Genomic DNA, 26670 nt, shown 5'->3' with positions numbered 1-26670 from the left:
AGATGGGAAGCCAGATTAGAGACACCATCAGCCTATGCCTCCCATTCTGGTAGGAGTAATAATTGTGAAAACACTTTTGTTCCAGAGGCATTTTGTATATCCCTGGAATTATTATTTTGTTGTTGTTCTTGTTTAATTTGCCTACCCTTTGAAAACATAAGCATTAAAGTTAGTCATAACTAACATTAAGGTATTTAAGCAAATAACCTGTAGCTCTCAATTGCAAAGAACTTTATATAATTAGGTTGCTGGTTGTTACCGCAGGGTCTTCACAAAATAGTGACTTGTTGTTAATGTTCACCCAAATGCAATTATCCATACAATGGGAATCACCAACTTGGAAGAGTGAACAGAACTTCTCCCTTAATCTAGCTGACATGATCAGTGATTTGATGTCACTCTTCAGAGGCATTAGGGTCAATATCAATTCACTGTAAAAAAAAAAAAATATCAACTCACTGTACTTAGGATAATAGATTTGTTCTAGATTTTCCTATTATCTGACAAGGCCTAGTCTGTGTAATCATTAATACTTTTTGTTGTTCCTGAGTTACTGTCTTGGGTAAAGTGGAAATGTCAATACAGAAAACCACCTGGATTTTTACAACCAATCCTGGATTGGTTGTAGGAGTTGTTCAGCTGTCTGGATATGAGACCATGGGGTACTTGGTTGAGTTTGAATCATCAAGTCATCCTCATATTTTTGCTCATACCTTGTTGTTAATTATGTTAATTAAATATTCTTGGTACAAATTGAATGTATTTAGTTCCAAATTCTGTCAGTCAAATTAATCAGTTTCCAACAGGTGTAATAGGGATGGTTGGATTTTCTGTAAATTAAGATGTTATGGGAAAGAGTTGGATTTTGTTAAGAAACAGTATTCCTTATGAATCTTTCATACTTTGTATTCTTTCACAAAGGAGAACTCAGTAATGTTTTGGCAGGAAATTTTTCATTTCAAAGATGTTTGATAGTGGAAAGGCTTGGGAAATAGACACAGCCTCGTATTCCAGAATGATGACAGGTATACTTACTGCCAGTTATCAGAGATTTTCATTCAATTTCCACCTAACAGACAGTGCTTGCATCTTATAATACAGCCCAGGGCATATACACATATAATTTGACACTCTTTGTGTTGATTTGTGGGAATTGGTGCTTAGGAAATCATCCAAAAAATGCTGACACTGAGTATTGTTTTTGGCGTGAGTAATAAATTTCTTTGTGTTTGACATAAGACTAAGCAAATTATAGTTGACTAAAGGTTACAAATAGGGTGCAATTTTAGATACTCCAAACACTGTCATAGAACATTATGTTTGAAGTTATGAAATAGCATGAGTGTATTTTTGAAGCTAATTTTCACAGGGAAAATTGTATCCTACCAATATTTATGATTATGTAATCAAATCTCACTTTGCTGAAGTTTAGGTCCATAAAATGCTTTGCTATACAAAATCTGAACATGTGTCAAACTTAGTCAGTGCTGTATAGAACTGTTCAATTAGATAAAGGTACTAGATAAATTACGTGTAATTTAGGTAACAGAGTCCTAAACACTTCAGTGAAAAATATATCAGCCACAAAGAACAGTGGTCTCCTAGGAAAATATTAATAGCACATAAAATGCCATTACTTATTGAAGAAATAGCATCTGAGAGACAATATTAAAACAAGAAATACATATGAAAAATATTGCTCAAATTTTAATAATCAGAATTTTATTAATCAGTTTTCAGATATATTCTAATTAGTTGTAGGAAACTCAATGTAATGCTGTGTAACATTTCCCAATAGATTTAAGTTAACCAAGAGTAGCGTATTTTCACAAACTAACTATATATAGACATAGATAATAAATAGGGACATTAAGTATGAATGAAAAGTTAGCATAGAAAATATTTGTAATTAAATTTTTAAAAATTAATTTTTTTCATAAAAGTAGGGTGAATTTCGGTGTCACTATTTTTTATTTCATTTCTAATTTCTCCTTGCCATTTAACTCTTATTTCTTCCTTGTTCATAATTTATAGTATGCCTTTATTAATTCATTTGGTCAATATCTATTAGATTTCTATTATTCATTGAACAACATTGTTCAGGTATTTAAGGCATTGTTTATAACAATAATTTCAGGTTTCTAGGAAATCATAAAGAATTACACACTGACTTTACCTTTGCTTACAATAAACAGTGCTTGTGAATGGGTCAGCTATTTTTAGCTTTGACAGGATTAAATGCATACCTGACTTGGTAAGTATAACTAATAATTAGAAATATTTTTGATACAACTTGTCAATTTTTTTTAATAAAACACTTGGGTCTTATTGATCTTTTGGAATGTCTTTTTGTTTTCTATTTCATTTATTTCTGCTAATTTTCATTGTTTCTACTGGTTTTGGGTGCTTTTGTTGTTCTCCTTCTGGTTCCTTCAACTGCAAAATTAGTTTGTTAAATTGTTATCTTTCTCATTTTTTATTTTTATTTTTATGTGGGCCTGTATTCTATGAACTTACTTTGCAGTACTGCTTTTAAAGTATCCCATAGGGGCTTATAGCTTGTCTCTTCATATTCATTAGTCTGTAGATACTTTTTTTTTTAAAGTCTTTTTTTTAAAGATTTATTTATTTATTTGTTTGTTTATACATACAAGCACTGGGTATTTTCAGAAGCGCTGGAGGGTGAAAGAATTCACCAGAGTCAGAGTGGAGATCAGAGCAGGCAGTTGGATGAAATACACTGCTGAGGGGAGCAGAGGGCGGCAGGAGAGGTCTGTGTGCCATGTGGGACCCTTGCCTGGTGACTGGGGATGGAACTGGTACTGCAGAGGCTGCAGGCAGCTTTGCAGTCCAGCGCTCAACCGCTGCGCCACCAGGGGAGGCCCTAAATACTTTTTTATCTCTTTGATTTTTTTCATTGACCCAAGTGTTCAAAAGCATACTTTTTGACACACAGGTGTGCAGTGGTAGTCGGGTAAAACTGGTTTCCCAGTCTTGGTTTTAGGCATTCTATTTAGTCTCCACATTTGTTTGATATTTATGAACATTTAAATAAAATTAAAAAAAAAAGTTTCAATTTGCAACTGTGAGTAATAAAATGTAAAGAAATATTCAAAAGGTTAGAATTAAAAAATATACATTATCAAACAGCATAAAGATTTTTTTTTAAGATTTATTTATTTATTAATACAAGCACTGGGTACAGTGAGAAGTGTGGGAGGATGAGAGAATTCACCAGAGCCAGAGCGGGGAACAGAACAGGCAGACTGACGAAGAAATACACTGCTGAGCAGCAGGCGCAGCAGGATAGGTCTTTCGTGCCACGTGAGACCCTCTCTGGAGGCTGGGGATCGAACCGGTGCTACAGAGGCTGCGGGCAGCTTCTGCCCAGCGCTCAACCGCTGCACCATGAGGGGAGGCCCAGCATAAAGATCATTTTAATATGAAAGAAATAAAAGATAGGCAAATAGATGATTTGCCCTCATTTTACAGAAAAGTGATTCAAGACTAAAAGAGGTTAAGTTCTTTGAGATTCCATAGAATATAGCAAAAAATGGAAGCACTGCCACTTGAGAAGATTTAAGGAAATCAGTCTGGACCTTGTTTTCAAACCTACATATTTATTTATGTTCAAACATTTGGTAAATTTCTATTAGTCTTTAAAAATAATGGTTATGGGATTATAAATGGCCTGCATATTACATAACTCTTGAATTTCCTCTTGTGCTTCCCCTCACTCACCTCTGCTCTATAATCTCTTAGGCCTCCTTTCTGCCTACCAACATCCTGAACTCACACCCACTTGGATGATTTGCATCTATTGTTTCCTCTATTAGCAATGTTTTTCTTTCAGATCTTCATGTGTGTGCCTGTGCATAAAAAGTAGCTGTCATGTAAAGTCCCTGTCATATAAAGTAGCTACTTCCTACAACCAGGAAATTTTACATATATACTTATTCATTTATTTTTTATTTTATATATTTCTTACATCATTTTTCATTTTTGCACAATATATGCATTTTCATCTTGGTTATAGTCCCTATATAATTCCCACCACCCTTGTTTTGATCCTACTCCCTTCTCTCCTCCCCACCCCATACTGTGCCCCTAGTTTATAGTTGCTTTTTGATTTTGATATTTACTTTATTATAGTCTTTTTCCTGCTCCCTTATTTAGGTTTTCTAAATTCCTGCTATGAGTGAGACCATCCAGTATTTTTCTTTTTCTTTTTGGCTTATTTCACTGATTATGATCCCTTCCAGCTCCATCCATGTTGCTGCAAATTGCATGAGTTTATCTTTTTGATTGTTGAGTAATATTCCATTGTTTTTATGTAACACATCTTCTTGATACAGTCATCTATTTTTGGGCATTTGGGTTGTTTCCATAGCTTACCTATTGTAAATAGTTCTGTGATAAATATAGGGGTACAGGTGCCCTTTTGAATTAATGTTTCTATGTCCTTTGGATAAATATCTAGGAATGGAATTGCTGGATCATATTCAAGCTCCATCTTTAGCAGATTGAGGAACCTCACACAGCTTTCCATAGTGGTTGGGCCAGTATGTACTCCCACCAGTATTGCATGAAAATTCCTTTTTCATATATGCAATGGAGCAAAGAAAGGTTGTTCAATAAATGGTGCTGGGAAAACTGAATCGCTACATGCAAAAGAATGAAGCTTGAATACTACCTCACACCATGCACAAAATCCAACTCAAAATTAATTAAAGAAGTAGACATAAGACCTGAAACCATAAAATATATAGAAGGAAATATAGTTGAAACACTATATGATGTACACCTTAGTAACATCTTTAAAGACACATCACCCAAAGCAGTGATAGTGAAGGCAAAGATAAAAAGATGGGACTACTAATCAAATTAAAGAGCTTCTGTGCAGAAAAAAAAGACAGAAACCAAAACTAAGAGACACCCTACTGACTGGGAGAAAATTTTTGCACGCGACACTAATAATAAAGGACTGATCACAAAAATCTACAAAGAGCTGACGAGACTCAACAAAAACAAAGTAAATCACCTAGTCGAAAAATGAGCAGACGAGCTTAAAAGAAACTTCTCCAAAGAGGAAATGCAAATGGCCAACAGGCATATGAAAAAATGTTCAACATCACTTGTAATCAGGGAAATGCAAATCAAAACTACAATGAGATACTATTTTACACCAGTGAGAATGGCAAACAAAATAACAAACAAACAAAAAAACTAGCAACAGCAAATGTTGGTGAAGATATGGAGTAAAATATATATATTTATTAATATCGAAATCGCATTTGTAAATTTGTTTTATTGTCTAGTTAGGGAACTTTTATCATTGTTCAAAATGGGAACTCATTACTCTTCTTGGCAGTTGGTAAGTCTTTAATTAATATTATTAATTATAAATTAATATTATAAATTAATTTTAATACAGCCTGGTGGATGTTCTGTCTGAAACTTGTTCTTATGAACCACGTTTATCTGTCTCCTTCTCTCCCTCCTCTGCATTGTATAATTTAGGTATCTATGACATCTGATTTGTCATGTTCTTGCTTTATACTGGCTCCTTTAGTACTTCTTTTATGTCTGACTTGGTGTTGATATATTTCTTTAATTTTTGTTTTTCAGTGAAGTGCCTTCCTCTTCCTTTCTTCTGTCATGAATAACTGTCTTTCAGGATAAAGAAGTCTAGGCCGGGAAACTTTATTTTCTAGCACATTAAATATCTCCTATCATTCCCTTATTGCCACTGAGTTTTCCACTGGAAAGTTCACTGACAATCTAATAAGTGTTCTCTTATAGGTCACTTTTCTTTCTTTTGATGCTTTTAATATTCTGCCCTTATCATTGGGTTTCAACAGTTTAATTATACTATATCTTCAGATGTGATGGTCTAATGTAGAATTATGTTGTTTTGAATTCTTTGTTCCTCTTGGATCAGGGCATCTGGTTTATTTCCAAGATTGAGATAGTTCTCAGCAATTATTGCTATGGCTTTTCCTTGCTTTTCTTCTTCTGGAACCCCAAAGACATGCATGCTATTTCTCTTTAGGTTATCCAGAGAGCTCTTACACTGTTTTAATTTTTTATTTAATTTTTCCCTTTGTTTTCCTATTTGTGTGTTTTGCACCATTGTGCGTTGAAACTCACTAGTTCTCTCCATATCAAGCATTTGTATACTATTGAGACCCTCTATTGTATTTTTAATTTAGTTACAGTATTTATAGATGCATTATTTCAAGTTTCAACAGTCTCATATTTTCTAAATTTTTATTGTGTGTCTATTTTTCATCATCCCTTGACTTTCGTAATTCAGTAAGCATGGTTACATCTGTTTCCTTAAACTCATCAGGTCAGGGATGTACCTCAGTTCTGCTGAGTCTTCTTTCAGGTTATTTTTGCTCCAGAATTTGTGATAGATTTTTCTGTCTCTTCTTTTTCAGTTTTGTGGGTTGTAATAAGAAATTTCCTTTCCTTATCTTAATATCTGTATTTGCAAGAAGCTATTTTTTTTTTTTTTTTATTTCACAGACCAATGTCTTTGCACCTGTTCAGATTGCCAGGGTAACGATGCTGTTAAAGTAGAAACCAGGACAATAGGACACTGACACTTCTACTGTGAGCAGCAAGGGTTCAGGCTTCCTACCATGATATGGGTACCTGCATTTTGTAGTAGGGATTCCCCAGGACCCTCTCCCTTAGCAAATGCTGTGGCTGAATTGTCTTGTACAGTTTTCTGCCAGCCTTAACCACTAGGCTGTATTTTGAGAAATAAATGCAAAACTGGGTGAGAAATATAGTTGACAGGGCTACAGAATGAAAATTATTCTCTTTGCTTTTCAAGTATGGAGTTTTACTCTTGGTGATTGCTGTTGTTATTAAGATACAGATGCTTTCAACTCTGTTTAATGAGAGTTTTCAGATGTTGTCTTGGTTTTGACCCTGGGTAGAGGTAAGGCAGATGTTTTCCATATTGTAGCCTCATGCTACAAATTTAAAAAGTCATAGGTGATTCTATCTGGCTCTTCCTGCTGATTTGGGTTCTAATTGCTATAGTTTTGTAGTCAAAGTAAATTACTGATTCAAGGTAGTAATCATCACTGTGCACCCAGTGCACCCTGTGTGTAACCGGTGGGGTGACTGAAGCCAAGGACTGTTATAGGTAGTGCCCCCGGAGGAGTGCACTGGTAAGGTTGGATAGCCCCAGGGAAAAGTCGAACAAAGTATCTGTGGGGGTGCAGACTCTGATAAGAAATAAAAGGGACTGCAGAAGCCGCCCCCGGGATTCAGTGTTTGAGAGTTAGGATTCCAGATTTCAGCGTTTTTGGATCCTTGGACATTCTGGGATCAGCAATTTCTGCCCTTACCATGCTGATCTTCCGGAGGCTATTGTGGGCCTCTGAAGAATGTAGAGGGGCTTTCAGCAGCCAACCTCAGGGAGGAAAAATTTGGTGGCTTTGCAAGTAGATGAACAACTGAAACTGTTCCCAGTTTTGCTGCTGTTACAGCCTGGCAGAGAAGGCAGAGACCTGGAGCTGGACACCTCGCAGAGCTGCATGAGTGTGGAGGTTTGTGGGGCCATTCGGCCGCTGCAGCTGCTCTTTTGAGTGTAGATTGTTTGGTGATGAGCTGGCACAGCTCAGCAGGTCCAGTGAGCACCTCTTTTGTCTTCTTCTGTCTTTGTGAGTTAGATCCCGGCTTATAGCCTGGCTTCTGCATGCACCAGGTCTCTGGTGATGGGAAGATGCCATCTTGGGAGTGTTTGTCGTTAGGACTTGAAAACACTGGACACTGCTTTGGGTGAGATAAACAGCCATTTTTAGCTTAGTAACTCTTTGTTTTCCCTGGTTTGTTAAATAAATCCCATTATTGTTGTTTCTGAACCTGTGTAGTCTTGCAATTGTGTGTGCAGGTGAAGAACTCAGATGGTGACCAGTAACAATTTGGGCAGTGTCCCTGGCCAGTTTTAGTGCCCCTTGCTGCCCTGTATCATGTGTAGTTTTGTTTTTTAAAGTCCCAGATGTGGGCATCTTCCCATGAGTTAACAAGGAGGGTTTATTATGTATGATAGCTACCCCTTCCTCACCTGGGTTATATTACTCTGTTTTTCTAAACACATTTTAATTAAAGCTTTCCTACTCTTTTTGCTGTACTTTTGTTCCTGACATATGCCACCACCATCTGTGTATCTTTCAGGGATTGTTGACTTTGTTTTGTTGTAAAAAATAACATCTGAGTCTAATTCTGGACATGGTGTTACTAAGTCTGTTAGGTTAAAAATAAAAATAAAATCACTGGTGGCGCAGGGGGTTAGGACTCAGCCTATTGGGCTGTCCACAGCATGAGTTCCATCCCGGCCAGGGAACTACCCACATGGTGCAGCAGACCTCTCCTGAGTCACCCGCTGCTCCCCTCAGCAGTGTATTTCACTCAGTCTGCCTGTTCTGTTCCCCACTCTGTCTCTGGTGAATCCTCTCATGCCCATACTTCTGTCCTGTACCCCAGTTCTTGTAATCATAAATAAATAAATCTTTAAAAAAATTTGCACATTCAGTTATCGCTTGGCTAGATAATATTTTGCCTATAAATTGGAATTTGCTATTCATTCAGAAATGGTTCAGATTCAAAATACTGACCATCAGATTGGAATTTATTTTTCTGATTAAACTCTGTAATTCTTTTTTTTTAAAGATTTATTTATATGTAGAAGAACTGGGGCACAGGCCAGAGATATGGGGAGAGAGAGGATTCATCAGAGGTAGTGTGAGAAACAGAACAGGCATATTGACTGAAATACACTGCTGAGGAGAGCAGCAGGAAAGACAGGAGAGGTCTGCTGCACCATGTGGGTTGCTCCCTGGCCAGGGATCACACTTATGCTACAGTGGCTGCTGATAGCTTCATAGTGTTGAGATTTAACCCCTTGTGCCACCAGGGATTATTTTCTTTGTTTTTGTTGAGTCTTATCAGCTCTTTGTATATTTTTGTGATCAGTCCTTATCATTTTAAAGTTGTGCAATTCTTTATCCTTATGATAAAGGACTGATCACAAAAATCTACAAAGAGCTGATGAGACTCAACAAAAACAAAGAATATAATCCAGTCAAAAAATGAGCAGAAGAGCTAAATAGAAACTTCTCCAAAGAGGAAATGCAAATGGCCAACAGGCATATGAAAAAATGTTCAACATCACTTGCAATCAGGGAAATGCAAATCAAAACTACAATGAGATATCATCTCACACCAGTGAGAATGGCACATATTAAAAAAAACAAAAAACAAAAAACAAAAAACTAGCAACAACAAATGTTGGTGAGGATGTGGAGAAAAAGGAACTCTCCTGCACTGCTGGTGGGAGTGCAAACTGGTCCAACCACTATGGAAAGCTGTGTGGGGATTCCTCAGCCTACTAAAAATAGAGCTTCCATATGATCCAGCAATTCCACTCCTAGGTATTTATCCAAAGGACACAGAAACATTAATTCCAAAGAGTGCCTGCACCCATATGTTTATAACAGCAGTATTTACAATAGCTCAGCTTTGGAAACAACCCAGATGCCCCACAATAGATGACTGGATCAAAAAGATGTGGAACATATACACAATGGAATTTTACTCAGCAATCAAAAAAGATAAACACATGCAATTTGCAGCAACATGGATGGCGCTGGAAGGGATCATGCTCAGCGAAATAAGCCAGAAAGAAAAAGAAAAATACTGGATGGTTTCACTCATAGCAGGAATCTAGAAAACTTAAATAAGGGACCAGGAAAAAGAATAACTATAAGAAAGAAAAGAATCAAAATCCACAAACAACTATGAACCAGAGACACACTATGGGGAAGGTGGGGAAAGGAGGAAATGGGGTCAAAATAAGGAGGTTGCAATTATATGGGGAATGTAAAAATAAAATAAAATAAATTAAAAAAATAAAGTTGTGCAGTTCTGGTGTTCTCTCAGACAATGATTTGCTTCTTCATTCCCAATTTTGTTATATAACCATTTTTGTGTTATTAAGATATATATGCATAGCATTAATGTTATTAAAATTCATGGACTTTCATTATTATACTTTATTGTGTAGTGCTTTATAGATTGCTATCTACCAGGAAATAAAAGGCTATTTCTGCTTAGTTAGCAGTTTTAGATATTCTGCTAATTTATCAAATATTTGAAATGTATACATGGTATGGTCATTAGTGCTAATTAAATGCTGGACTCCTTTCCACTTGGTAATTATGTGTGAACATCAGTGCTGATCAGTCCTTTCTATTCCTGGTATAGAACTACTCTTAACTTAATGCTATTGCTTACTGATAGGCCTCCTCCTATACAGATATATTTTATATTATAAATATACATATAATTAACAAAGCAAAATACTATATATTAACCACTTATTGAAAACGATAGAACTTTTTACCTTGCTTGTGTTTGTGTGTATGTCATTAGTGCTTCTTTTATAATTCATATTAATTTTTCTTTTTGAATATTATGAATTCTTAGCATTGAATAGAATCGTATTGTTTCATTTAGCTGTAATGATTATTGTTTTTTGATGTTCATAATGTCAGTGTTTATGGGAGAAGTCATTTAGATTGCTTTCCTTAGCCTTTCAAAACTGACTCTGACTTTTTTTTCCCCCTCAAGACAGACCTTGCTTTCTGGCAACAAAAATATGATCCAATTTTTTTCTCTTTTCGTAGAGACCTGATTATATTTTGTTGGGGAGTGTTGGGGGAAAAGTACCTGGATTGCTCATAAATGGTGACTGAAGGCAAAAGTTTTATTGCTATTGTTCTCTTTTAAGGAGAGATCTGGAAAATATTTTTTTTTCTTCAGATTCATGAGCTTTCATTGATTTTATTCCTGTGACATTATCTTGTCTCTGCATCTATGCTCCTTTTATCATGAGGTTTCACCAGCTTCAAAAACTCCAGTATACTAACAAAAAAGTAACTTTATAAGCACAATATCAAAACAAGGCCCCTTCAAATGATTAGATTTATTAACAGTTCATCTAGATCAGTGGTAAATGAACCATTGCAGGTCCAAATGTCAGGGGTCATCTGCAAATTGGAATAAACTTGGAAAAATGTGGTGTGCTTTCCAGATTTAAATTTGTTCACTTGTTGGTGCTTTCAAAGTTTTTTGTTGGAAGTTTTTAAAGGTATATGTTGGAAGAACATGGAAAGGTTTTTAAGTATTTCCTTGTTTTAAAATAAAAAAAAAAACATTTTAAACTTTGTTTTTCAAGCTGTATGTGGATGTATTATTGATTAAAATTCAAAAGAGTTCCAAACACAACCTAGTCTTGGAAGGAACTCATATACCCCTGGACCTCAGGAACCAGGGAGTAGATCTACTACTTGGACATTTCTCATTTTTCAATTACGTTTAGACCGGTCTTAAATATACTCTGAAATACATGGACCCTGTTATGTCAGCATTTTTCATTTTACAATGCATATCATCAGGAAAAGATTTTTATCATGTCTGTGATAGGACTGTGTTCAGGAAGTTTGGTTAAGATGCCTATCTTGAATCATCCATCAAGGACAGAGTGTTTGACTCATCTAAGAACACGGTAACATATGTAGCTAGGTGTATTTGGTGGTGTGGTTCAAATAAAGGGGAAGAATACTGTGAAACCATGTCTTAAAAGCTTACAATGAGCAAGATTTCCTTACTAGGCATTAGAAGAAAAAGTGATAGTCATATACTAGGCACACATTTATTTCCCTTTTCCCTTGTTTTGACACTTGTTGATTTCTAAATGTTGTTGGATTTATTAGATTTCTGTAGTTGCCATACGGAAATGCCATAGACTAGTTGACTTAAACAACAGACATTATTATCATGTAATCCTGGATTTTGGAAGTCTGAGATCAAGTTGTAGGCAGGTTTGGTTTATCCTGAAGCTTTTATTTTTGGAAAACAGAAAATAGTCTTCTTGATGTGTCCTCTGTCTATGTTACCTGTGCCTAATATCTTCTTCCAAGGGTATTAGCCATACGGATTAGGGCCCACCCATGTGACCTGATTTAATTGTAATTTCCTCATTTTTTTTTAAGATTTATTTATTTATTTATACAAGCACTGGGTACAGTCAGAAGCACGGGAGGATGAGAGAATTCACCAGAGACAGAGCAGAGAGCAGAAAAGGCAGACTGACTAAGTGCGCTGCTGAGGGGAGCAGCGGGTGGCAGGAGTGGTCTGCACGCCATGTGAAACCCTTGCCCAGTGGCCAGGGATCGAACCGGTGCTGCAGAGGCTGCGGGCAGCTTCACAACCCAGTGCTCAACCGCTGAGCCACTGGGGAGGCCCAATTTCCTCATTTTTTAAAAAGTTTATTTATTTATGCATACAAGAGCTGGGGTACAGGCCAGCAATGCAGGTGGGGGTGAGATGATTTACCAGAGACAGAGTGGGGAACAGAACAGGTAGACTGACCAAAATACACTGTTGAGGGGAACAGCAAGAGAGACAGGAGAGGTCTGCCTTGTCATGTGGATTGCTCCCTGGCCGTCTGGGGATCAAACTCACGCTGCAGAGTCTGCGGGCTACTTCATAGTGCTGTGCTTAATGCCTGTGCCACCAGGGAGGCCCCCCTGCAATTTCCTCTTTAAGGGGCCTGTCTTAACATAAAGTCATATTCTCTCGTTTTGGGGTTTTGAACTTCAATGCAAAAATTGTGGATGGAAATATTTGAGCCTGACATATTGGTCAATGAAATTCAAATACCAAGTATAAAATTATATAGCTTAACTTGAAGCTCAGTAACTGACTACACTTTCACAACCAAAAACTATTTTTACTAATATATTTTTGACTATGAGGTTAAGATTATCTCATTTGGGGGCCCTCCCTGGTGGCCTAGGGGTTAAGTCTTAGCATTATCACCCTACAACCTGAGTTCAATCCCCAGCAAGGGAGCTAACCCATGTGACACAGCAGACCTCTCCTGTCTCACCTGCTGCTCCCCTCAACAGTGTATTTAAGAAGATTTGCCTGTTCTGCTCCCACTTTGTCTCTCGTGAATCCTCTTCATTCCCCACTCCTTTGACTTGCACCCCTGTTCTTCTCTACAAAAATAAATACAAATCTTAAAAAAAAAACAAATTTTTTTCTCATTTGAATAGCAGTTAATAAAAAATATCATTTTTTCATTCTCCCTTTTCTGAAATCTAGACTTTTGGCATAAACAGAAAATTTTTCAAATTTCACTTGCTAAAATGCCCTCAGCGGGCCTCCCAGGTGGCACAAGGGATCAAGATGCACCCTATGAAGCTATCCACAGCCACTGCAGCATGAGTTCAATCCCTGGCCATGGGAGCTACCCACATGGTGCAGCAGACCTCTTCTGACTCACCCACTGCTCCCCTCAGCAGTGTATTTCAGTGAACCTGCCTGTTCTGTCACCCACTGTGTCTCTGGTGAATCCTCTCACCCCTATACCTCTGGCATGTACCCCAGTTTTTGTATGCATAAATAAAAAAAATCTTTAAAAAATGCCCTTAGGGACCCTTCCCCCACACATGAGTCTGATCCCCACACAGGACAGACTCATAGGTCACAGGTTGACTAGATATTTCAGTTCCCTGGTATTATGCTACATACATCCTGTACTATAAGGCAGTGAGCTGCATGATCATCTCCAGTGAGGAGACAGAAGAGTGTGGACATCTCCCCATCAAAACTGGGTTATGGCCAGTTCAATAAATAATAGCCCCCTCCCCCCAAAAAGGTAAAAAAAATTCCCTCTTTTCTACATTGAATTTGAGGTACGTTTCTTTTACATTATAGCATTACATTTTGCATTTTTGAGGCTGGTAGTATAACTTTTGTTGCCTATATTTTATAGTAGTTTTATTGATGCTATATAAACAAGTAATTTATTCTCAGTGGGTTATTCCTGCCACAATATATTTTTATTTATTTATACAAGCACTGGGTACAGTCAGAAGCGCGGGGGTGGGGGGGTGAGAGAATTCCCCAGAGCCAGAGCGGGGAGTAGAGCAGGCAGAAGGACCGACGTACACTGCTGAGGGGAGCAGTGGGTGGCAGGAGGGGTCTGCGCGCCATGTGGGACCCTCCTCTGGTGGCTGGGGAGCAGCCGGGGATCGAACCGGCGCTGCAGAGGCTGTGTGCAGCTTTGTAACCCAGCGCTCAACCACTGCGCCACCGGGGAGGCCCCTATCTCTTTATTTTTTGACAGATTACATTGTTTGAAAGATTACATGTTTGTTTAAGTTTCATTTCCATTTTTTATTGTTACTTCTATAGATTTTTGTTTTGAGGTTACAATAAAGTTTATCTATTACTATTTATATATATGAAACATTTAAAATATTATCAGATTCATTATTATGGTACACAATGTTTTTCTTTTCCATCCCCACATTGCATAATTTTTGTGTCTGTTAATCTCTATGAAGTTATTTTGTTATTTTAGTCCCTTTATTATTTCTTTAAAGTCTGGGTTGGTGATAATGTATTCTTTCACTTGTTATTTATCTAGAAAGCTCCTTATTCTTCCTTCAGTCTTGGTAGTTTGTAAAGTATTCCAGGTTGGAAGTCTTTTTGTTTGAGGGCTTTAAACATGTCTTGGCATTCCCTTCTTCCCTGCAGTATTTCCATTCTAAAGGCTACAGATAATCAAACATTATTTCCTTCTGTGTAACTTTTCCTTCTCTGAATACTTTTTTTTTTTTTAATGTTCCTTTCGGAGTTTTTTTTTTTTTTTTAACATTTATTTATTTATTTATGCAAGCACTGGGTACAGTCAGAAGTGCGGGAAGGTGAGAGAATTCACCAGAGCCAGAGCTGGGAGCAGAACAGGCAGACTGGCGAAATACACTGTTGGGGGAAGCAGCAGACGCAGCAGGAGAGGTCTGCGCGCCATGTGGGACCCTCGCTGCCTGGCCGGGGATCAAACTGTGCTGCAGAGGCTGCGGGCAGCTTCGCAGCCCTGTGCTTAACAGCTGCGGTACCGGGGAGGCTCCTCTGAATACTTTAATGTAATTTCTGGCCACTTGTTAATAGTTTGATCATAGCGTGTCTTGGGGAGTGTCTTTTTGGATTTATTATGTTTGAACATAAACAGAACAGATCAGAATGACTCATTTTGCTGATTAGGGAGATTCTCACCTGTCATTCATTTAAATAAAATATAATTTTTCATTCTTCTTCTGGCATCTTCATGACATGGATATTGTTTCTTTTTTGCCTGTCACAAAGAGTTCTTATACTGTTTTCACTATGTTTTTCATTGCTAATCTATTTGTGTTTTCCACCAATATGCATTCAACTCACTGATCTATAAGCTACTTGTATTTGGTTACTTTTGAGGCCATTTCATATTTTAAGTTCCGTTAATTGTTTTCTTAATTCATTTCTGTTTGAAACATTTTCATCATTTCTCTATTCTTGTTGTAGTCCTGCTTTAGTGCCTTAATTGTTTTTCCTAGCTTGAGTAGCATAGTTAGTACTGCTATCTTGTGCTCCTTTTCAGGTAAGTTATTCAGTTATGTAGGCAAGTTGTGGATTTGGATGTCTGTCAAGTTTTTTGTTTTGTCACTTGTGCTATGCTCTTCCATCTCTTTATGTTTAGTGTTTATGGGTTAAGATGAAGAGCTTTCTTTCTTTGTCTTGGTGAGTTAGCTTTATATTATCTTTAATATATTATTTACTTGGGATGTTTTGGTGTCTGTTGCTTTATTGGCCAGCACCCCTGCACCTGTTTAGATGATTGGATTGCTAGTTCAGGTAAGCAGTAGGAATTAGGAGATAGGCAGTTGTATATCAGGAGCTTGTTGCAAGCAAGCACCAAGAGTTCAAACCTCTGAAGGTAGTTCATGTTGTTATTTTGGTGATTGGTGATTTACAGTTGTTCCCATCCATAGCCCAATTCCTTAGTCAATCTGTTTCCAGTAATTTCAGACTAGCATCAGCCTCAGCTGTGGTTTGGCTTTGATATGTTTGTTCTGAAACCAGTATTATTTCCTCTAGTTGTGGGACAGGAACAGAATGAACTGAGAATTTCTGGTTGCACTGTGGACAGGATAATAACCTGGTTCTAATTACAGGTAAATGAGGGGTGTTTGTTTCTCAGGTAAATCAGGGGTGTGTATTTATGCCTTCCACAAAAGACTACTTACCTTCAGACTTCTCACTTGATCCTCTTTTAGTAGCTGTATTATTATGAGGGAGATCGTTGTTGGGAAAAGTCCAGGCTTAGAAATGTTCTCTATTCCTTTCAAGTACAGAGCCTTGCTCCTGTTGCCAGCACTGAGGTACTTAGAACATGGTTAACAGAAATAAGTATATATATATATAGTTGTAATCTTAACTTTGAACCCAAGTGTGATTGAGGTAGACCTTTAACAAAACACTACCACCAGCTATAGGAAAGAGCTTGGTGCAAAGGTGAGTCAATTTATCCTTCACCATTAAATCAGGTTACAATGATAAATGATTTTAATAAATATTAAAATAATATAATAATAAAATTTATTATTATTAATAAAATAATAACAAATATTTCTAGGATTCAGTTAAAACTTTCTAATTTTGAAATCTGTACTTCTTGGCATCTGCATGTAGGTATCTCCACAGTTTCTCAGTGTTTTTGAATCTAACTAGTGATTTTGTTTTGTCTTCAGGATGTTTTGAATAACTTAGGATCTTGTGAACTAGATGAAGATGATCTAATGCTTGATCTAGAATTTTTAGAAGAAAAGAATCTGCATCCTTCTGGTAAGTGTTGAATAAATGCACAATTCATGAAACTTTGATTGAGGTCATTTAGCTTTCACTAAAGATATATTTAAGTGACATGCATTTTTTTCAAGCCTTATTAGGTCTATTTCAAGTACAGTCATATTCTAGATACCATGAACCCATGATTCTGTTGATGTTGAAATCTATTATGGCTTTATAAGTCTAGTTAAAACATCATAATAAAATAGGAAGGGACTATAAAATAAAAGTTATTTTAAAGAAGAAGTTTCTATTAATTTACATAATGAACATTAATAATTTCTTTTTTGGAGAAAGAAAATAATAATTACAATCCCATTTTGCAATTGTCTTATTTAATCAAATTGAAGCCTTATGACTCTGTATTTACACTTCCAATTTTATTTATTTCAATAATGATTATATAATTTACTACTGATTCAATACAGTTTTTCTCAAAATAATAATTGTCAATAACATTCATAAGCACATACTTATAAACATTTAAAAACATTGAGTTACAATATGCAAGAAATAATTTCTTGATAAATGAATTAAGGAGTATATTTTTTTAATTATTTAAATTTGTGTTAAAGTCTAATATCCCATGCCTCTGAATACCAAAATTATTGCCTTTAAAGTAGATTTTAGGAAATAATTTTTCATTAAAATTTAGATGTTTGACTATAAAGGCCAGATTTTATAGATTTTTTACAGCTAATAATGCTTTTAATATAATCATTTCAATTTAAAGTAGAATTAGCAGTTATAAAAGGGAATGACAGGGGTGGATTATTAGATATAAGGTGTCAGATGTATGGTAAAGAAAAGAATTGGACTTTTAGTGCTTAACTTGATGTAATATATATAGATGTTGCTTTATAATTATGCATAACTGAAGATCGTATAATGTTATAACGCAGTGTTACTTCAATAAAAATATGTTTAAAAGTAAAACTGATGTTAAAGTGGAGCTTTAAATCTTGGGTATTACTGCATAAATTTAAGAACATCAGCCTCTTCTTAGTGTCCTTATTTTTAACATTTAGCAATCAGACAGTTTCTAAGATTACTCTAAGATACCATCTGTAATTTTTATGATGAATTTTTCTTATTCAGTATTTTTATTTTATAGATAATATATTAAAATGTCAAATTAGTGCAAAAATGATATTCATAATGTTATGCTATTGTAAGGAATAATGAAGAAGACATTTTAAAATATTTTAAGTAGAATATAAATTTAGAATAATTATTTCTTGGGGCAGTCTTCCTGCAATTGATTTGATAGTTATTCCATTAAAAAGCTTAGACTAGAGGGGGCGGAGCAACATGGTGGCGAGGAGACGCTGCCAGTAAGATCTCCCATTAAAAAAAGTTAATAGGGAGGAAAAGCGGCAGGTCCCAGTGAGAACTGGGACACGGAAGATAAACGGACGACTCCAGCAAACTGCCCGAAGAAGAAAGTTGCCATAAAAGAGGACGAGAAGGGAGGGAAGCGCAGAACCCTGCTCCCCTCCCCCGCCCACAGAGGCGGCACTCTCCGACCGGCAGAGACGAGGGAAACAACAAACCAAAACACCCAACAAGAAAAACGGATGCAGCAAGCGGGACTGTGAGTGGAAAGGAACTATTTCAGCCACCACACCCCGTGAACGGGAGCTGAGGCGAACCCTGCAGGATCCGCCGCGGAGGTGAGCTCCAGGGGCCATTAAAGAGAGCCCCGCCCACCAGGAGGAGACCAGCACCAGCACACAGCCCCGGCCGCCCGGTAAGCTTGCGCGAAAGCGGCGCTCGGATTGCAGCTGCCCAGGGCCCTGCGCCTGCGACCTAGGCTTGCGGGGAGACGACGGAGGCCCTCCCTGAGTGAGCAGGAACAAGGTGCCCAGGCAGGGGAGCGGGACTCAAAAGGCGCCATTCCCGCGCCACTGATCTGGGCTACAGCCCGCGTCCTGGAACTGAGGGCTTTGGAACTGAGACCCGGGCGGAGGCCCTCCCTGAGTGAGCAGGAACAAGTCGCCCAGGCAGGGGAGCGGGATTCAAAAGGCGCCATTCCCGCGCCACTGATCTGGGCTACAGCCCTTGTCCTGGAACTGAGGGCTTTGGAACTGAGACCCGGGGCACGAAATTAGGGGCGTGGGTTCCCCACGACGGTGGGGCACAAGGCAGACACAGCACCCCAAAGCCGTTGAGGTGTACCCTACCATCCCCGCTCTGCTCCCTGTCCCACGGGGTGGAAAATCAGCTCCCCAAGGGCTCTAGGAGAGATCTCTGGTGCCACCTAGCGACTTGACCCCAGCACAGGCTACTGAAGGAGCTAGTGGCCAGCTGGGGAGTTAGCCCACACCGGGCCCCTTCTGAACAAGTAGTCTGAGCCCACAGGGAGAGCGAGCACCCACAGCCGGGGCAGACCAGGCGCGCAGAAGAGTGTGCCTGAGACCAGAAGCGCAGGGAGTGTGTCCCACATCACCATTTTAGAACAGGGACATTTCTTCAGTAAAGACTACCTGCAGAAGGCTTCCTCAGGAGCCAGAGGTGAGCGGGGGAAGTTCGCCCACGCCAGACCCCCTCTGGCCTGCAGTCCAAGCCCAGAGGGGAGCAGGAACCCACCGCCGGGGCAGACCAGGCGCACAGGGGAGTGTGTCCCCACATCGGCATTTTAGAACAGGGACCTTTCTCCAGTAAAGGCTGCTTGAAACTGACAGATGACTCCTGGAAGAACCAGAGGGGAACAGAGAAGCCCACCCAAGATGCCGGCAAGTCCCAACAACACAGTGTCCCAACGCATACGGCAAATTAGAAAACAGACAGTAGGGAGGAGAAGAACCACACGCAACCTAGCAACTCTCCAGAGAAAAAGCACACCACAAAAAGAAAGCCAGCCCCCAGATTGCAACGACAATAACTTGGAAGAATTTCTGAGCCTTCCAGAAAGAGAATTTAAAATTGCCGTGATTAAAAAACTGACAGAAGTCATAAAGGAAAACAATGATAAGGGAAAAATAATCAACGATCAGAAGAATGCAATTGAGTCCCTAGAGAGGGAAAACAATGGTCAGAAGAAAGAAATTGAGTCCCTAAAGAGGGAAGTAAAAGAAATGCAGGAGATCAAAGAATTAATGGAAGAACTAAAGAATTCTGGGAAAAGAAATGAAAGCAGAATAGATGAAATGGAAGAACGAATAAGTAATCTTGAAGACACAGAAATAAAAAGAACCAAAACAGAAAAGGAAAGAGAAGTACGAAGGAAAAAGAACGAAGAAAGACTTCGGGAACTATCTGACTCCATGAGGAAAGGAAATATAAGAGTTATAGGAATACCAGAAGGAGAGGAGAGAGATGTAGGAACAGAGAAAATATTCAAAGAGATAATTGAAGAGAACTTCCCAAATGTGAAGAAGGAGCTGAAAATTGATATACAAGAAGCAAGAAGAACACCAAACTTCCACGACGAAAGGAAAAATACAGCAAGACACATAATAGTAAAGCTCCCAAGAATCCAGGACAAGGAAAAAATAATGAAGCTGGCAAGAGGGAAGAAACAGATAACATTCAAAGGAAAACCAATCAGGCTGACATCAGACTTCTCCGAAGAAACACTACGGGCAAGGAGAGAGTGGAGGGACATAGTCAACAGACTCCAAGAAAACAGATGCCAACCAAGAATACTCTATCCCGCAAAACTCTCCTTCCTCTTTGAAGAAAGAATATGGACCTTCCCAGACAAACAGAAACTCCGGAATTTCATTGCAACTAAACCCCCACTCCAAAAAATACTACAAGGAGTCCTAAAGCCAGAACCTCAGAGCGACGAATAACAATGAAAGAAGGCCAAAAAAAAAAAAAAAGTTATTAAAAGAATAAATAAATAAAATCAAAGGAAAGACAAACACAATGGCAAATACAGATGTTAACATATCAATATTAACTCTAAATGTAAATGGACTAAACTCTTCAATAAAAAGACACAGAGTTGCAGCCTGGATTAAGAAACAAAACCCAACCTTTTGCTGTCTCCAGGAAACACATTTAGCTACAAAAGATAAAAATAGGCTCAAAGTTAAAGGATGGAAAACAATCCTACAAGCAAATGGACCAAAAAAGAAAGCAGGAACAGCTATACTTATATCAGTTAAAACAGATTTCAAACTCAAAAAGATAAAAAGAGACCCCAATGGTCACTACATTATGATCAAGGGGACAATACTTCAAGAAGAAATAACACTCATTAACATATACTCACCAAACGAAGGAGCACCAAAATATATCAGACAACTGTTGTCCTCTCTGAAAACAGACATCAGAGAAAACACATACGTAGTGGGAGACTTCAACACACCACTATCAACAATGGATAGATCAACAAGACAAAAAATAAGTAAAGAAACCAAAGCTCTAAATAAAGACCTAGAGCAATTGGGCTTAACAGACATCTATAGAACACTAAACTCCAAAAAAACGGAGTACACATTTTTCTCAAGCGCACACGGATCATTCTCCAGGATCGATCACATACTGGGGCACAAGACAAACATCAACAGATACACCAAGATTGAAATCATATCAACCATCTTTTCTGACCATGAAGGCATCAAACTAGAAATAAACCATAAAAAGAAGGCAAGGAACTTTCCTACCTCATGGAGATTAAAAACCACACTACTGGAAGACCATTGGACTAATGAGGAGATCAAAGAAGAAATTAAAAAATTTTTTGAATTGAACGACAAGGAGGACACCAATATCCTAAATGTATGGGATGCAGCAAAAGCAGTAATAAGAGGAAAATATATAGCAATAGAAGCTCACATCAAGAAACAAGAAAGAACGCAAAGAAACAACCTAATCTCGAAGCTCAAAGATCTAGAAAAAGAACAACAAAAAAACCCCAAAACCAGTAGAAGAAAAGAAATAATAAAAACCAAAGCAGAAATAAATGAAATTGAAACTAAAAAAAAATCCAAAAGATCAATGAAACCAAGAGCTGGTTCTTTGAAAAAATCAATAAAATAGACAAACCCCTAGCCAGGCTCACAAAGGAAAAAAGGGAGAAAGCACAAATAAACAGGATCATCAATGAAAGAGGAGAAATCACAACGGACACAGCAGAAATCAAAAGAATAATCAGTAACTACTATGAACAGTTATATGGAACAAGTTTAACAATCTAGAGGAGATGGACAAATTCCTACAACTCTACAATCACCCAAAGGTAGATAAAGAAGAAAGAGAACACCTAAACAGACCAATTACAATTAGCGAAATTGAAATGGTAATCAAAAACCTCCCCAAAAACAAAAGCCCAGGACCTGATGGATTTACAAATGAATTCTACCAAACATTCAGAGACGAATTAGTGCCTATCCTTCACAAACTCTTCCAAAAAATTGAGAAGGAAGGGACAATACCAAACACGTTCTATGAAGCCAACATTACACTAATACCAAAACCGAACAAGGACAACACAAAAAAGGAAAACTACAGGCCAATCTCCCTAATGAACACTGATGCAAAAATCCTCAATAAAATTTTAGCTATCAGAATCCAACAATGTATCCATAAGATAATTCACCACGACCAAGTTGGATTCATTCCAGGGGCACAAGGATGGTTTAACATCCGAAAATCAATCAACGTTATCCAACACATCAACAAAAAGAAATATAAAAACCATATGATAATATCAATAGATGCTGAGAAAGCTTTCGACAAAGTGCAACACCCATTCATGATAAAAGCCCTTGAAATTCTTGGGATACAAGGAACATACCTCAACATCATAAAGGCCATCTATGACAAGCCAACAGCCAGTATCATTCTCAATGGTGAAAAGCTGAAAGCAATTCCATTAAGATCTGGAACAAGACAAGGATGTCCACTCTCACCACTGCTTTTCAATATAATACTGGAAGTCCTAGCCAGGGCAATAAGACAAGAGAAAGACATCCAAGGAATCCAAATAGGAAAAGAAGAAGTCAAACTATCACTATTTGCAGACGATATGATATTATACATAGAGAACCCCAAAAACTCCACAGAAAAGCTAATTCAACTCATCAATCAGTTCGGTAAAGTGGCAGGATACAAAATCAACACGCAAAAGTCACTAGCCTTCCTATACACAAACAATAAATCTGAAGAAGAAGAAATCAAAAAGACCATCCCTTTTGTTATTGAAACAAAAAAAATCAAATATTTGGGAATAAATCTAACAAAAGAGGTAAAGGACCTATACAAAGAAAACTATAAAACACTGTTAAAAGAAATAGAAGAAGACACAAAGAAATGGAGAGACATCCCCTGCTCATGGATTGGAAGAATAAACATTATTAAAATGGCCATCCTTCCAAAAGCAATATACAGATTCAATGCTATTCCAATCAAAATTTCAATGTCATTCTTCAAAGAAATAGAACAATTATTGATGAAATTCATATGGAATCACAAAAAACCCCGAATAGCCAAAGCTCTCCTGAAAAAAAAAGAAGGGAATGGAGGCATCAGACTCCCAGACTTCAAACTATACTACAAAGCCATAATCATCAAAACCGCATGGTATTGGAACAAGAACAGACATACAGACCAATGGAATCGAATAGAAAATCCAGAAATAAACCTACAGGTTTATGGTCAACTAATCTTTGACAAAGGAGCAAAGACTATGCATTGGAGCAAAGAAAGTTTGTTCAATAAATGGTGCTGGGAAAACTGGGTCGCTACATGCAAAAGAATGAAGGTTGACCACCACCTCACACCATACACAAAAATCAACTCAAAATGGATTAAAGAACTAGACATAAGACCTGAAACCATAAAATATATAGAAGGAAATATAGGCGAAACACTACGTGATTTGCACATCAAAGACATCTTTACAGACACATCACCCAAAGCAGTGATAGTGAAGGCAAAGATAAACAGCTGGGACTATATCAAATTAAAGAGCTTTTGCACAGCAAAAGAGACAATAACAAAAACAAAGAGAAACCCCACCAACTGGGAGAACATTTTTGCACCCAACACTAATGATAAAGGACTGATCACAAAAATCTGCAAAGAGCTGATGAGTCTCAACAACAACAAAGAAAATAATCCAGTCAAAAAATGGGCAGAAGAGCTTAAAAGAAACTTCTCTGAAGAGGAAATGCAAATGGCCAACAGGCATATGAAAAAATGTTCAACATCACTTGTCATCAGGGAAATGCAAATCAAAACTACCATGAGATACCATCTTACACCAGTTAGAATGGCACATATTAAAAAAACTAGCAACAACAAATGTTGGCGAGGGTGTGGAGAAAAAGGAACTCTTCTGCACTGTTGGTGGGAGTGCAAACTGGTCCAACCACTGTGGAAAGCTGTGTGGAGATTTCTGGACCTACTAAACATAGAGCTTCCATATGACCCAGCAATTCCACTCCTAGGTATTTACCCAAAGGACACAGAAACATCAATTCCAAAGAACACCTGCACCCCTATGTTTATAGCAGCACTGTTTACAATAGCTAAGCTTTGGAAACAACCCAAATGCCCAAAAATAGATGACTGGATCAAGAAGATGTGGTACATATATACCATGGAATATTACTCAGCATTCAAAAAAGATAAACACATGCAATTTGCTGCAACATGGATGGCGCTGGAAGGGATCATGCTCAGCGAAATAAGCCAAAAAGAAAAAGAAAAATACCGGATGGTCTCACTCATAGCAGGAATCTAGAAAACTTAAATAAGGGACCAGGAAAATGAATAACTATAAGAAAGTGAAAATCAAAATCAACAAAAAACTATGAACCAGAGACACTTTTAGGGGGGCGGGGGCGGGAGGGGAGGGATTGGGGTCAGAATGGGGGGCTGCAATTGTATGGGGAATATAACAATAAAATTTATAAAAAAAAAATATAAAAAAAAAAGCTTAGACTATTCTCACTTTTATGCAGATACCTTATACAATTATATATATTTTTAAAAAAATACATACATCTGGCGAGATATATATACTTTCCTGAAGTGGAATTTTTCAATATCTATCAAAATTCTACCTTTATTTACTTTTAGATCCAACAATCTGTCTTGTAGAAATATAATCCTAAAACATTGGAAATATGCCAATAATGTATATATATTAGTACTCATGTAAAATATGTATAATAGCAAAATACTAGAAATACCTCCAGTATCCTTCAAGAGTCCACTTGTTTAATAATCAATGGCCTACTAAGCAGTCATGAGATGGAATAATGAAGATGTCTATATATGATACAGCATGTTTGGAAAGATACATTGTTGATGGAGAGCTTTACAATAATGGATTAAGTAGCCATACCTAAAACTTTATCTTAGAATGATTAGCACTAATACACCCTTTTAAAACTTTTTTTTTATTATTTATGTATGCATATAAGATCTGGGGTGTAAGCCAAGGTGTGGCATGGGGGTGGTGAGAGGATTCATCAGAGACAGAATGGGAAGCAGAATAGGCAGACCTAGTGAAATACACTACTGAGGGGAGCAGTGAACAAGAAAGGCGAGGTCGGCTGTGCCATGTGGTTTAGCTCCTTGGCCGGATTGAACTTGTGGTTCAGTGGCTGCCAGTATCTTCATAGTGCAGAGACTTAACTTGTGCCACCAGGGAGGCCCTAAAAAACTTTTTATCTATATCGGTTATCAATTAACTAATTGTTAATCAGTTAATCATTTAACTAAATAAATAAAGTTAACACTTCTTTTAGACTGACAAGACCCTTATATATTGCTTAGTAAAGGACATGCATAAACTTATTCAGCCAGAATTTCTTCTTTCTGAGCAAATGTGCATCAACAAATATTTGTAGCTTTTTAAAATCACACAATATGGCATCAAAAGTGAGATCAATTTTCAAAAGACATTTTAGCAATTAGCCTTAAATAAATCCAAGTCACTTGAAGGACTATCTCACTTATCAGAAATGTATTACAAATATGAAAAGTATCATCATTTATTTTATGAATCATTTGGTTAGGTTATAAATGATTTGAAGGTTTTATTCACAATTGAACACCTTTTATTAAGAAAGTTATTTTACTGGACAGAGTTCAAAAGTCTGTTGTGAACAATTCCCTTGCAACTTTTCAAAATGTGTTTATAGGATGCTGCTCATTGTTTGAGCTTTAACCAAGCTATTCATAAATTGAAATTAACTCAGAATATTTGTAGTATTTACATATCATGATTTTTTACAATAACAGAATGAAGTACATAATACCCTTAGTATTTTATAAAAAGCCCACTAGTGTTAAACATTCTAAAATGATGTTTTTAATGAAGTGATTTTCAAAAATCATAAAAAATTGTTTTGTTAAAGCATTTCAATTTATGGCTATAGAGTCATATCAGAGCAAAAAATTGGGACACTTTATACTAAGGTACAATATAGTGGCCAAGATGATGACTTTATACTAAGGTACAATATAATGGCCAAGATGATATTTTCAAAAATCCATAGAAGGATTTTTGCTTTGCAAATATTGTCCAATATATATATTGTCATATATATAATACTATATATATTTTATATTTAATATATTTTCATATTTTTAAAATATATTATATATTTATTTTAAAATATATGTATATATAAATATAAATACATAATATAAAATACAAATGCATAATTATGATATATTTTAATATATAAATATATTTTAAAATATATTTTAAAATATATAACTATATATTTATAAAATATATATATGTAATATAAAATTACTATTCCCTTGCAAGTTTTCTAAATGTTTGCATTGGCTGCTGTTCATTTTGAGTGATATAGTTTGTGAAGAAATGTTCTAAAGGACAGTGTTATACACAATTAACTTAAATGGGTTAACATTCATATGATATTATTCATTATTGGTTGATGTACTACTTTCAGTATAAGCAGTATGAGCTAA

General features: G+C 37.0%; 1 protein-coding gene across 2 annotated transcripts in view; it reads left to right on the top strand.

Annotated features, from left to right (window-relative positions):
• Positions 1 to 26670, top strand: part of CCSER1 (coiled-coil serine rich protein 1) — a gene marked incomplete at both ends in the record, with an annotated part of 1131842 nt that overhangs the window by 63245 nt on the left and 1041927 nt on the right. For both annotated transcript variants that reach the window (XM_084233722.1, XM_084233723.1), the window contains one exon: positions 16665 to 16758. In XM_084233722.1, the coding sequence (XP_084089848.1) occupies positions 16665 to 16758 (94 nt within the window). The remainder of the gene's footprint in view (positions 1 to 16664; positions 16759 to 26670) is intronic.

Source organism: Talpa europaea, assembly GCF_964194135.1.
Source record: "Talpa europaea genome assembly, chromosome: 5".
In the NCBI taxonomy this organism is placed as follows: Eukaryota; Metazoa; Chordata; class Mammalia; order Eulipotyphla; family Talpidae; genus Talpa; species Talpa europaea.
Note: the sequence above shows the minus strand (reverse complement) of the source record. Positions and strands in the feature narration are given on the sequence as shown.